General features: G+C 37.7%; 1 protein-coding gene across 1 annotated transcript in view; it reads left to right on the forward strand.

Moving 5' to 3' along the window:
- LOC101849001 (putative uncharacterized protein DDB_G0277255) overlaps window positions 1–14,955 on the forward strand; it is a 91,456-nt gene that overhangs the window by 63,460 nt on the left and 13,041 nt on the right. The window contains exon 5 of the mRNA XM_035972358.1: window positions 5,615–5,725. Coding sequence (XP_035828251.1) covers window positions 5,615–5,725 — 111 coding nt within the window. The remainder of the gene's footprint in view (window positions 1–5,614; window positions 5,726–14,955) is intronic.

The following is a 14,955-nucleotide window of genomic DNA, read 5'->3' on the forward strand; positions in this document are numbered from 1 at the left end:
CTATCTATCTATCTATCTATCTATCTATCTATCTATCTATCTATCTATCTATCTATCTATCTATCTATCTATCTATCTATCTATCTATTAGTTGGCATAAATTAATAATCTCATTATAAGTAAAGGTAAATTATCTTTTACAATTAAATGTAAATGCTCTTTCAAGAAATAAAGTCAAACTGTCTGCATGCAGTGAATTCTGGCTTGATGATATAATAATAGCGTTGCTTAGAAATGTACACGGCGAACATAACATTTTAAATGTCGAGAGCGTAAGGATAATCTCAGTGTGCCAAAGTTAGGCGTTTTCTCACAAAAGTTTTTTTTCCGTTCTCTGTAGTGTGTAAGGACCCAATTTCATATAGGGCACACTACATGTAACCTGATCACATGTTCTCTACTTGGTTTTTGGAGAATCCAATGAAATCTGAATTAAAGGCGAAATGAAAATGCGAATTGACGTTCATAAGTGTTTACCACATTTTTGTGTGGGGGGGTTTTAAATCTTTTTTTCTCGGTACATACAGATTCTATTCAAACTGACTGAATTTCAAAAAAGAAGAATCAACCCATTGAGCACTATAAACCTACAAACAGAATATACATTTTTAAATAAGTTTCGCATATCTTAAAACCATACCGTGTTATGAAATGTCACGGAAATATCTGTAACAGAGAAAATACCCTAACAAACTGTTTTGTTTAAATACGATACATAATTTAAATACTTTAAATGAGTTAGAGAATGCAATAATTATGAAGTAATAGCTCTGTTATCTTCAAGTTCTAGCAAACCTCAGTGCGAGCTCTTCAGTGGAAATCAGCTCCCCGCCTGTTCATTTTGTCGATTTTGTAGTAAAACATTTAGATTTAGAATTTTTCTAGAACCTCAACTAGACTGATTTTGATAAACTAAAAAAAAGTTTTAAAAACTAATGATAATAGTGATAATAACAACAACAATAATAATAATAATAATAATAATAATAATAATAATAATAATAATAATAATAATAATAATAATAATAATAATAATAATAATAATAATAATAAAAATAAAAGTAATAAAAATAATAATATACAACGTTTGTATAGCGCAAATGCCCCCTCAACAGCAAGCTATATACTAGATCTTATTACTCCAGAAGACCTGAGAGCATTCTGAAACAACCTCAACTTTCTGGGAAGCATACTATGTAAATGTTTATGTATATCAGCCATGTCCCAGCTGTAGATGCGCCGTCGTTGGCACAGTAAGCATCATGTTGGACTCCACTATGTACGACTGTGGTTCTGATCCCCATCAGAATAGTCTCACGTCTAGGTTGTTTTGGGATGCTTTGGGTCGTTTTCAAAGCAGCCACCCATATGGCTCCATTCTATTGGAAACGTATGTTGAGATCAGATATCTCTCCTCTTAAATAACATTACCGTATGGAAAGAGGCGTTAAACCCATACGATATCATGTCACAATTCAGAGAAAAGAAAAAGGCCCAAGAGAGCCCTTTGTTTTCATCAAAAGTAAAATAAGGCGTAATATCAAATTTCAAACACAGATGGAAAGGATAAACAAAAGATTACCAAAGCTTCGCATAATTCTGTTCATAACTATGTATATTATGTTGAAAAAAAAATCACCGCAATTCATTTGGTTATGTGTTAATTTACGATTTCCCTATGTATTGTTCTGTAACTAATTTTAATTAATTAATTAATTTATTTATTTATTTATTTATTTATTTATTTATTTATTTATTTATTTATTTATTTATTTATTTATTTATTTATTTATTTATTTATTTAATTAATTTATTTATGTATTTATGTATTTATTTATTTATTTATTTAAAGATCTTTCAGGTTAGTAAAGAGTAGGTTGATGTGTCGTTTCATTATTCTTTTCTCTGTATTCATTTATCATTTGCAATTCTCAGTTCATTTATTAAAAAATCTCGCAAGTGGATTATTTATTACATTGCTAATAATATATTCGAAACTTTGTCGTTATATTTTCAACTGAGATAGCAGATTCCGACAGGAACACACACACACACACACACACACACACACACACACACACACACACACACACACACACACCTGTACATACGCACGCACACACACACACACACACACACACACACACACACACACACATACACACACACAAATACACACACAATTGTATATCTTTGTATAACCACAAAATAGTGTATCGTTCCGCTTTATTGATGTACCTATTCTTATTAATTTAAAATCTATTTTTTACTTCTTTTGTCTTATATTGAAAATCTATTTTTTACTTCTTTTGTCTTGTCTCTGTTTGGCGTTTCATATCGTTGTCGCCTGCTCACTCTTAAAAGAAAGAAGAAAAAAAGATAAATAACCTTCAGAGGAATAATAAAGGGCCTGTGTATCAATTGAAAAGTAGACTCATATTGCGTTCAAAGTGATTATTTAATAACAGATACGGACTTCTCTGCGAAGCTAGAGTCAGAGGAGCGATGATAGATCAAGCTATTTATCCTCTTGGGGAGATAAAGAGAGATAATAATGGACTTACTGAGAGCGTTAACGGGCATATCAAAACCGCCGTTTTCTTAAACCACGTCTTACCATTTTACGATAAGATGCATTGAAGGGCGTGTGATTGTGTCTTTTGCTTTCCGAAAAAGTAAATAGATGAATATGTTGTGCGGACCACAGCTTTCAGATCTTTATGAAGTGGACCACAAACGATCTTGTGTATTTGTGGCAGAGCTAGGTGACGCCTATTTTCTACAAATCTCTAACCATATGCTGCCATTGCTATTCTCCACAGCATGTTTAAGAAAATATTAGAACAAAAATCTGCTGGAGAAAAGAACAAAAGAAACGATTATAAACAAAGAAGAGGTGACAATTTCTTGGCGTAGAGAAGAAAGGACATTCATCAAAGAGATCATGTTGGAGTAGATTGTGTGAGGACTGTAACCACCTAAGAGCACTCGTGTCGATTATGCCATAGAAAAGGAATCAATAATGTGTTAATCACAATACTTTATACTGATTTACATATCTCTTACGATCAACGTTATAATATTTCTGCTGAATTTTTTTCAACGGAAGGGGGGGGGGGGGGGGTGATCGTTTGTGAAGAAGAAGTTATAATGTAAAAGTAAATAATTCTATTTTTAGAAAAGGGACCAAAGGGTATTTCAATGAGCAGAAGCTGGCAGTTGTCAGAAAGAACAATGAACGAATGAAGGAAGGAAGGAAGGACGTGTGTAAGAAATGTGATACGACGATCCAAGAGCTGATACGACTTTGCAAACCCTACTAAAATCGATCATGTGGCATGCAGGTGTTTCAAAGAAATTGTTCAGCCACCTTTTAGCAGTTTTTCAATCGCAATTATCATTATCTGATTTTAAAAAATGAACCACATGTGTTTTATACCTTCTCCTTTGTGGTACAAAAATGTTCTTAAAAAAAGAAGATTCGATAATTATAACAATGCCTTGAAAGTGTGGTGTTTCTCAGATAGGTACGACATGGTTTTTAGCTTCACTCGTCATGGTCTTAAGAAAGCAGATGTAAACGTAATCAAATTTCTAGGTGAGTGTAAAACTAAGTGTTTTTTTTTTACATAACATTTTGCAATTGTCATTAGATTTCAGATAAATATACCAATTTGATACTAAACCCCTCCCCCCCCCCCCAATTAGAAGCAAATAGTTAGCAAAAGTCGGCTTTTAGAATATTAGAAGGTGTGTAAACCAGATCAAATTCTCCTGCATGTCTTGCTGTGTTTTGAAAACCGTCTGCAGATGTTGAAACATCATTTCCTCATGGAAGTTTGTTACTCTTAAAATTACGGAATAAACTGTTGGTCATTCCACCACCGAAAGATCTTTCATGGAACACTGGATTCAGGGCAAACATGATTTTAAAAAAACCCAGCTGAAAAATAGTAATATTTGAAATGGTCCCTTAAACTCTAACTGTTCAACGAACTTTAGCATCTTGATTAAAAAGGCAAAAAACTGCACTATAGCGTCTATTGCGTAGTTGTGTATCCTTTACAGAAACTATAAAATGTGGAAGGATTTACTGCACACAACTCAATAAAACAGTACAAGTGGGAACAGTAACTGGAGCGAATACGAAACAAAATAATGGGGCTGAGAGTAGGGCAGGCACAGATGTCACTACAGGAGTTAATATATGTGGTCTGATTGTGATCTATGTCCTGGTTGTTGTATACCCGAGAAGCTTGCATCATGTCTTACATCGATCTTGCTTTTGCAACGATGACGACAGCCTTCTTTGTTTGACATTTTCTGTGTTTGAATGTGTTTGTTCTTTTGTTTATGTATATGTTCGTTCGTTTTGCTTTGTGTATTATTCAGCTATCCCCCCCCCACCCCTTCGCTCCTGGTGCCCTTCTATCTTTCTGTCTCTACCTAACTGCTTCTGTTTGTCTGTCTGTCTGTTTGTCTTCGTGTCTTTTTCCCTAGCCCTATTTCTCACCCTGTCACACCCTCCTCTCTTCCACCTTCTCTCTCACTCTGCATCCGCCGCTCTCTCTCTCTCTCTCTCTCTCTCTCTCTCTCTCTCTCTCTCTTTCTCTCTCTCTCTCTCCCTCTCCCTCTCTCTCTATTTTCCCAGTGCTCGCGAATTTTCTTTTCTTTAACAAAATGTCTAACACAAGACCATGTACTAGTCCTTTCCTTGATTTCCCCCAAAATGTTAACAACCACTCTAAGTATGTCTTCAAAATACAAAGAAATAACCATTGTATATAATTCTCCATATCATACAATAACTGATACTCTTCTTTCCCAAAGATTGTCATCTGAGATAACTACTAATTTTTTAAAGGAAAAAATGAGCTTCTTAGCAGATGGCCGTCTTTCACTGGGTCAATATATATATATTTTTTTTTTTTCTTTACTAAAATTTAATACACAAGGAAGGAAATGGGCAGTGAACGTTTGTACACATGATTGTCTTATACAGGCCGTCATAGAGCAGGTTCGACTGTTAATCCTGCATTTATAAAAGTGTTTTAGACATGTCTCCACACAATTATATTATGCCCCGAGATATCCCCCGTTATGTCCCCAGAAGAACACTTTATCTTATACAGTTGGTCATAGAGCAGGTTCGGCTGTAAATATAAAACGTGTTTTTGAACCATCCCCACATAATTATATGCCCTGAGATTTCCCCATTAAATATCCAAAGAAGAAGAACACTTTGTCTTATACAGATTACCATTGAGCATGTTCGATTGTATATCATATATTTATAGAACTGTTTTTGAATTGTCTCTACATAATTATATGCCCTGAGATTTCCCCCATAATGTCCCCAGAAGAAGAACACTTTGTCTTATACAGTTGGTCATAGAGCAGGTTCGCCTTTTATATTTATAAGAATATTTGTGCATCGTCCCCACACAATTATATGCGATGAGATTTCCCCATGAAATGGACCCAGAAGAAGAACACTTTGTCTTATACAGTTGGTCATAGAGCAGGTTCGCCGTTTATATTTATAAGAATATTTGTGCATCGTCCCCACACAATTATACCCCTGAGATGAGATTTCCCCATGAAATGTCCCCAGAAGAAGAACACAGCAGTCCCTCCCACGCCGGCTCCCCCAACAGCCAGAGTCCGGACACCGCCGGGAACGCTAACGCCGCGAAGAAGCCAACGAGGAAACGAGGTGAGAATGGTCAGACTATTTCTTTTATATTGCTTTGTTTTCCTGTAATAAAATGTGTGTTTACTTGTTTGTTTGTTTGTTTGCTGTGTCGACAGCTGTTATTGATAGTAGCTTTTTTGTTTGGTTTGGGATTGAATTGTTAGATTTATCGGTTCGTTGTTTGTTTGAGTTTTTAAAAGAATGATATATTTATGGGGTTTCTATTGTGTGTGTGTGTGTGTGTGTGTGTGTGTGTGTGTGTGTGTGTGTGTGTGTGTGTGTGTGTGTGTGTGTGTGTGTGTGTGTGTGTGTGTGTGTGAGAGAGAGAGAGAGAGAGAGAGAGAGAGAGAGAGAGAGAGAGAGGGTGTGTGTTGTGTGTGTGTGTTTGTGTATGTGCATGTGTGTGTGTGTGTGTGTGTGTGTGTGTGTGTGTGTGTGTTTTGTGTGTGTTCTTAATTTAAGTTTTAGGACATCTTTAATTAATTGGGTTATTGCATATGCTGTCTTCAATTTGTTGGGCTCAAATTCTATGTGGTTCTTACATTTCACTTGATTTTATCAACATCAGCTGATTTTACCTTTTCCTTAGTTAATTACTGTATCTAATTATTTGTTTCTATTCATTCCTGGGATAGAAAAAAAATATTGTTTATTTTTCTAAGGGTCGGGTGGGCTTTTGGGGTGGTGGTATAATTGTTTCTATGTTTTATTTTGACGGTTATTTTAGGATGAAGCAAAGGTGATTAAGCTTTGTGGGTTCTACTACTGACAATTTTTGTCTGGTTTGTTTGTTTCCTCCACTTTTTCTATTTGTTACAAAATGCCCAAACAAGCTAGTGTGCCGTTGAGTTAATTGCGCTTTCCTGAATATCCCGTTAATGTCCAACAACGTTAATAGGCCGGCTTACAAACTGAGCTAGCATTGTCCACTAGAAACATATCGTTATGATAGCCATGCTTCGTGTTCAACGTGTTCATTTTACCTGGCTCAAAACAAAATTCCGGTTTGGCATCAACATTTTTGCAATAGTATTGGGGGTGCAATGAATAGGGTTATAAAAACGTATAATGTCCAAAACATGTTGGAATATAATATATAAAAAGCACGTATAACAAGTACACAGTCATTATATCACAAGATTCCCAAATTTAACGAAATAGATTGTATGTTTACGACAAATCTATAACGCTTTTGCTGAAAGGGAAAATATTTTTTGAAAATATCTTTTAGAAGGTCCTCCTTAATAAACATTAATCTCGGTTCTTGAAACTTTTCACTTGCTCCGATTAGGAAACATTTTTGCGCTCATTGGTGAATAGCCAGTTTTGGCTAACTACCATTTCGACATTACAAGCATGTATTCGGATTGGAAGCACGCCGTCCCGATTACAAGATCCATGACTGTGATGTGCGAATAGTTCAAGATAATACGCCCCGTCCGAAAAGATCGCGGATATTAAAATTACGAGTAATTATAAATCGGATACCGTCTTCTTGCCTGGGGCAGCGGCGGCGATAGAGAGAGAGAAAGTGGAAGGCCCCAGAGGACTAGCGATAACACAGAGCCTAGAGGCCAACGAAGACGAGGAAGACCTGTATTGTCCGAGAGGGTCGTTCCGCTTAATTAGCGAGGATCTAATCACAACACGAGCTGTGATCGGAGGCCCCGAGGGGGTAAAGTATGCGCTCTTGCAGGAGAGTGGGAAAAAAAGGGGGAGGGTGGAAAAGAGGGAAGGGGGGGGGGCGTTGTCTCGAGGACGTGAGAGTCCAGAGTGAAGAGTTTCGCCTGCTCGTTTCTTCTTTATAACTTTTGTTAGTTATCTGGCTTTTTTTCTGTGATTGCATGTCTTTCTAAGCAGTTTTTAAAACGAAAAAAAAAAAGCCTGAGCCGTTCTTTTGTTTCACGTACTTTAAACATTTTTGGGGGCTGAGGCTTTATTCTGTGATTGATTGCCACTAATCGAGTGCTGTCGAACATGTTGTTGTTGTTGCTGCTGTTGTTGTTGTTGTTGCTGCTGCTGTTGTTGTTGCAGTATTTGTTGTTGTTGTTGTTGCTGTTGTTGTTGTTGTTTTTGATGTTAGTGGTGGTTGTTATTTTTTTGTTATTCTTGCTGTTGTTGTTTTTTGTTATTGATTTTGTTGTTATTTCTTTTGTTATGCTGTTGGTAGTGTTAGTGTTATTATTTGTCTATTTTAGATTTGTCTTTCCTTTTCTATACATTTCTTCAGGTGGGGGGATATCATCAATACCTCCGCTGTATTTTTCTGTTCGAAGCGTTTTTCTAAGTTGGGAAGAACTTTATCAAAGCGTTTATTTCATTCTCTGTAAGTAGGTTTTTTTTTCTTTTCCTTTTATTTTTAATGCACCTTTTTCCTATTGTTTTTTTTTCTTATCATTTCTTCTTTCATTAGTCCAGTCCCCCAACCCCTTCTTCCCTTCTCAACCCGTACACAATTAATTTGCACTGCGCAGGTCTCAACAAACCAAGCAATTGTGTACTACTAACATATCTTTATTGACGTTTTAAAATTTTATTCAGATACGTGTATTTGTTTGGAATATTCTTTTCGTACTTCAAACATATTTTAAACAAGTATTTGATATTTCCGTGTGGACCCCCTTCCTTGTGCGGATATTTCTTAATGAACAGAGAAAAACTGAGGCTACTAGAGCTAAAAAGAAGTGCAGAAAATTAAGATTAGAGCTTACAGCGTAAGAATGAAACCCTTTGGTCTTGTCAGAAACGTTTGTTTCATCTTTGACGAGTAGGGGCACACCCTAAATGAGAAATATGTTGAAACAAATCATTTTTCAAGCACACGTGAACATGATATTTACACCTGTAGTCATATATTTAAAAAATCTACCCAATAAACCAAATCAAACAAATAAACACATAAACTAACAAACGGACATTTTCCGAATCTTGATGATAAAAGTATAATTGCATATTTTTGACTGTATAGTGGAGAAGTTAGCCTGGGAACGAATTGAGAAAGTGGAAAAGGGAAGGGGGTGGATGTTAAAAAGGGAAAAAAAGGGGGGGGGGATTTTCTTATAAGGAGGGGGGGGGGGGGTCTTTTTAAGTGAAGGGGGAGGGGGGGGGGTCATGAAAATAAAATGCGAGGGTGGGGATCATAAGCTTATTTAGCAGACTCCAGCTTCTGCTATTTCTGAGCGGGGCGCGGGAAAGCGGCAATCAAGAGAAATGATGGCTTAATCGACCAAGCCACAACACAAGCAAATTGTTTACAGTGTCTTGTTGCAGATCTCCTCGGCGACAGCCGGTCTCTGATTTCCCCCCCCCCCTCTCTCTCTCTCTCTCTCTCTCTCTCTCTCTCTCTCTCTCTCTCTCTCTCTCTCTCTCTCTCTCTCTCTCTCTTTCTCTCTCTTTTATTTCTCCTTTCGTTTTAACCAAGTTTCTTTCCCTCTTCTATCTCATTCGTTATTTCCTTCGTTTCCGTGATCTCTGTTGTTGCCATTGTTGTTGTTGTTGTTGTTTAATCTGTTGTTATTGTTGTTGTGTAATCTTTTCATGTTGCTGCTGTTGCTTTTGCGTTATTGTTGTTGCTGTTACTGTTTCATTACTGCTTTTTGCTACTACAAAGTTCGTCCGACAGTCAATACTTTTTCGTTTTATTTCAAACTTTCGAAATAATTACAAATATTTTTGTGCGCTCATTTTTGTTAGTTTGAATAATTTCCGGATGTTTACTGCTCTAAGGAATATTGAGGGTATTCATTCTTATTCCACCCTGCCTCCCTCCGCCCTCCATTTCATCATGGCATTTCATTCATGCCCTTATGTTAGCAGAAAGAGGAGAGGGGTGGCTAAGGGAAGACACAGCAGTGGTCGGGCAAGGAAAGGCGGAGAGAGCAGTGTGTGAAACTCTTGTTTCGTTAAAGCTCTTCATTCGCAAAGGAACATGTTTTATTTGTACACAGGCTCTAAGCCCGGCATCTATCTTTTTGTCTTATACACATGTAGATCTAATTCTTATCGAAAGCATACACCCACAGACGTCGTAAAAACCTCTTTTGGTCATTTATTGCATCAAAGAGGACCATCTATCGTAACAGTGTCCTTCTTCGCTTTCTTTTTCATCCCAATTTATCTTCTAAAGCCACCTCAACACAAAAGCAATGAAAACAAAAACAGCTGATGAGTGACACTTAAACACCTCCGTGCTAGGCGACAACTCCTGCGATAGATGAATAAATAAAAACAAGGCAAAAAATGGATAAACAAAGACAAACAATATTCTTTTGTTGCCAAGTGATGAATAGAAGGGACTTAGAGCTCTGGGATCTCCACCATTTGTCTGACTGAGCTGTTCACATTCATCAGCAAAACTTTATTGTCCTAGCACAAGGCAGTAACTGCACAGCTGCGCTGTTCTTGGTAAATTATGATGGAAGAAACACGGCACTGGATTAGACCCTGTCGCGGTTACTGCGTTAATTTCTCTGTTCATGACTCGTGAGTGTTTAGTACGAAACATTGGCACAGGCATTTAGTTTTGTTATCATCGTGAGTGTTTAGTACGAAACATTGGCACAGGCATTTAGTTTTGTTATCATCATTATTATTATTATTATTATTATTATTATTATTATTATTATTATTATTATTATTATTATTATTATTATTATTATTATTATTATTATTATTATTATTATTATTATTATTATTATTATTATAACTACTATTAATATTATCATTACTATTATATTATTATTAATTTCATTATCATCATTATTATCATTACTATTATCATTATTATTATGCTTTCTGTCCTTGAAGGAGCGGGTTGTGGGTGTGTTTATTTTTACTTCTCTTAATAAAGCTGTGCTCAAAAGGAATGTGTAAATTGATGATATATTTTTAAAATTATCTTTCAAGACTTCACACCAGCATTATTGTTAACCATGAACACACACAAAAGCGAGCCGTTTAGATAATCCCGTATCGCTGACTTTTATAGACTTTTCTTTAACGCGTACCGGAAGACCTTCGCTCCTTCCGTAGAATCGCTGAGGGATTCAGAGCGCAAAGACACTCGACTCCGCTAGCCATCTGTGAAATTCGAAAATTAGTCAACATTTGTTAGACACACATGCGACGTATTTACCGCATTCAGCAACGAAAACGGAGGAAAGTGGGCCCGGCTCCTTAAAACAAACCCGACCATGTTAGAAACGTTGGGCTAACAAACTTTTGTCCCTGGGACTGTTTCCTCAAGGGTGTCTTTTTACCCCGAGCACCCTCCAACTGCGGATTCCGTTTCAAAACAGCTCTCGTAGACGCTTCTGCTGACTGCACAGCGCTCGTACATGCTCGTACAAAGCTCATACACTGTACCCACAGAGATGGTCGTGGTCTCGTACAAAGCTCATACACTCTACCTACAGAGATCGTCGTTGTCTCGTACAAAACTGGTAAAGGGCTCGTACTACACACACAAGGAACATACCGTGTTGCTAATAAATCATCATCATCATCATTGCCTTTCTCACCCTGCACCAGGGTATAGGCCATGGACAAACACCGTCCACCTTTCTCTATCCTGGGCTAGCCTCTTGATGTTATTCCATGTCTTCCCACTTTTCTGTGCTAATGAATACTAGCTATGAAAGAAAATCTCTCAGATCAAACAAGTCTCCATACATGTGTGTTTCTCCATCTTAAAAGACATAACTGAAGCTTAGATAGATTGATATTTGTTGTTGCACATACTCATGAGACCAGAATATTTTTCAAGGCTGGGCACTTTTATTGAGTCTTTTCTGTATATCGAGGGAATTACGAATAGCAGTTTTTTGTTACGCACTTACTACTATCGTTCACATATTATTCCTTCTTAAAAAGACACAGGTTGGTTTTTGCGATCACGTCGAAGAACATTTTTTTAAAAATCGCTTAATTTGTTAATTTAGGCTGTGATTATTTTTATCACATCAAACGAAGTTCCTGAAAGAAAATGGCAATACTGGAAAAGATTGCTATCATTTTTATTTTTTTTAACAAGAGACAAAAGTTTGTCCTCTTTTACTCTTTGTATCCTTAAAATGTAACTGTCGGGCAGAAGTGGAATGCCACATTGGCTTTTCATTTCTCAGTGCGGCGCTGTTGTATTTCTGAGAAGCATTAAAAGCTCCGTTTCCTTTCGTAAAAATATAAGTTGTAAAAAGTACAAACAAAATAGCAACGAAAAAAACTGAATGCTAAGGAAACAAACATAGGATTTAGATTTTTCTTGAGTTTCAAAACCCCACCGTCTGATAGCATGTGTTGGCAACAGTCTAGGCATAACCAGGTGTCCAGGCTACGGACTAAGCATTCCCAGGTCTTCTTCAAGAGTTTTTTTTCCTCCGCTACTTCCAGGACAGATGTAAATCACGTGACTCGAATCCACATCGGTGTCTGTTTCCTCCGAGAGCTGCGACTTAGCGCGGTATCACAACAAACTTTTTCCCGCCTGCCCATAACATCTCCTTCAAGTGTCTTTCTTTTCTTTCTCTCCTTTTTTCTCTCTTCCTCTCTCAGCCTCTCTGCGTGTGTTTGTGTGTGTGTGTGTGTGTGTGTGTGTGTGTGTGAGAGTGAGAGTGTGTGTGTATATGTGTGTGTATGTGTGAGTGTGTGTGTGTGTTAGGGGGGGGGGGTGGTATTGTTTGTGTTGTGTGTATATCTTGTCTGTTTATAATTTTTCATCCATTCCTTCACGTTTCTCTCTCTCTCTCTCTCTCTCTCTCTCTCTCTCTCTCTCTCGCTCTCTCGCTCTCTCTCTCTCTGTGTCTCTCTCTCTCTCTCTCTCCAGATTCTCGGCCTACATCTCTTTAATCTATCCTTTAACTCTCTTCTCTCACCCCCCCCCTCGTCCAACAAAGTCACACAAACACAAAACATTCTTCTTCCTCTGTCTCTCTCTTTCCCTCTCTGTACCTTTAAGACATACGGAATGTATCGCGTTCTCCACACCCCGCAAATTACCATCTCTGTTTCCAACCATCTTTGTTTTTAAATCAGCCGGAAAATGTTGAGTGTTGCTACCCCAGCCTGACTGTAAACAGAGCAGCCGTAAACGATCTTGTCTTCTTACAACGGTTGCTTTTTCCATCTCAAGCGAGCATTGAGATGTTTGGAAGCTCTAACAAGCTCTAAGAACTTCTTTTCATACCGCGAGACAGACTGCGATAACGAAATAGCTGTCACAGAAATTACTTCTTTAAAAAAAATTCCAACTTTTTACAGACGTTTACTATGCTGCACCTTTCACCCAAACACGACAACAAATCAGAACGGAATACCACTCGTGAGAACACTAGTTTGCAAATTAGCAAAAAGTTTATCGTAAAATAAAAGGGAACGAAAACTTAAGGTATTAATTTTATTTTGGAGAATTCAATTGAAAAAAAAAAATGTATTCAAAATGTATTCGACATCCTTATTAGATACAAAGTTTTACACGTATGTGTTTGTTTTCTTCCGTAACGCTTAATTATCTGTGGCAAGACTGGTTGATTTATGAAACACCAGTTCCTCTCTTTCCCAGTCACTCTCTCTCTCTCTCTCTCTCTCTCTTCCCTCTCTCTCACTCTCTCTCTCTCTCTCTTTCTCTCTCTCTCTCTCTCTCTCTCTCTCCCTCTCTCCCCCCCCCTCTCTCTCTCTCTCTCTCTCTATTTCTTTTCTCTCTGTGTTTCTCACCTGAAAAATTCCCACCCTCACTCTTTCACCCTCCATCTATTGTCCCACATTGTCTGACGCTTGCATGCAAGGGTACATGAAGAGGAATTGTCCAGAACCTTTCGCAAATCAACTATTGAGGGTTTACAACTCCATCAAAACAATTTTAATAATTTACGAGGCAGACACCTTCAAGCCTGTCTATGAGCACCAGCTTAGATTTCAGAAGAGGTGCTGCACCCTTTAGAAAGAAGGAAATTGTACAATATTAAGCAGACTTTCCCCACGCAGGAATTGAACGCTCTTCTTGTGTGTGCAACGGCTAAGAGCCAAACCACCGTAGCCAGACACCACAAATCATCATTTTCAGCATGACATACTTTGTGTTTATGTCTGCATTAGCATTTTTACCATGTTTAAAGTTGTAACAGTTTATGTGCGTCTACAGTTAGCTGAATGTTATCTCAAACGCTCGTTTGCAACAGAAAACACACTCACAATATTCTCCGAATTTCAAATTATGTCCTTCTGTTTTCTCCGCACTTTAGATTTTTCAGCCCAGTTTATGCATCCTCAAAACAAAAGATAATTTCTGAACCGACAACATAGGGAAAAAATAAAGCAATCCATCTGTCACTGGTCATATTGCTGTGAAAACACTGGAGCAAAATAGGACGGTTATGGGAGCTGAGGGGCGGTGAGCATGCACATAGATCAATAAACGTAGAGCTAGAATCCTGCAGTTTATTAGTGTTTTTGCCTGGCTCGCCGGAAGCCTAGATGCGACAAGTGCACCGGCGGAAAGTTTGCTGTCAGCAGCGATGAAGAAATTACCGTCGCACTTTAGTTAGTTGTAGGACCGACATGGAAGAGCAAGAGGTTTAGTATTAGTAAGAATTTTACAGCACTTGCAGCAAAGCTAGGTCACATAAGTGCAGAAAATAAGAGGGGTTACAAGGTAGTAACAAACACAAAAAAGGGAAGAGAGATGAGGACGATGGATGCATGATAGGAGAGAAGGAGCAACCACACAGCAGAACACCCGCCAACCACTCACAAAAAGAGGTCTTAATCTTCGAAGTGGTACGTTTTCGTTTCGTATAATATATGTACCGTTGTGTCGACACCAAGTGACCCCAAAGTCCATCAACACCCACACATCGCCCAATTAGGCCTACATTTCGAGGTGTCGGCATTTTGTTATTGATCAAGCTGTCCATAGTTTAGCTATTCTCCTACTTTTTTATATTTGGATTTATTTCACCATGCACGCATACATCTTTTACGGTTTTATTGATTCCACACTCTCTATTACATTGTTTTATGCTCGTATACTTTCATATCTTCTATTGATTTTTTGCCTTCTTTCTTTGAGTTTGATTTATTAAGGTGTGATGGTTAAGTGTTTGCTTTTTAATTTACTCAAACTCCGTGATGGCTTTTTTGAACTGGTCCATTTTCTCTCTCAATCAGATGAACAGTTAGGGTGCGGTGTTATTTGACATGTTGGAAAAGGAAGATTTCAAATTCTTCTGTCTCGACTTGATCTCAATCCCCTCCCCCACCCCCACCCC

Source organism: Aplysia californica, unplaced genomic scaffold, assembly GCF_000002075.1.
Source record: "Aplysia californica isolate F4 #8 unplaced genomic scaffold, AplCal3.0 scaffold00663, whole genome shotgun sequence".
Lineage (NCBI taxonomy): Eukaryota > Metazoa > Mollusca > Gastropoda > Aplysiida > Aplysiidae > Aplysia > Aplysia californica.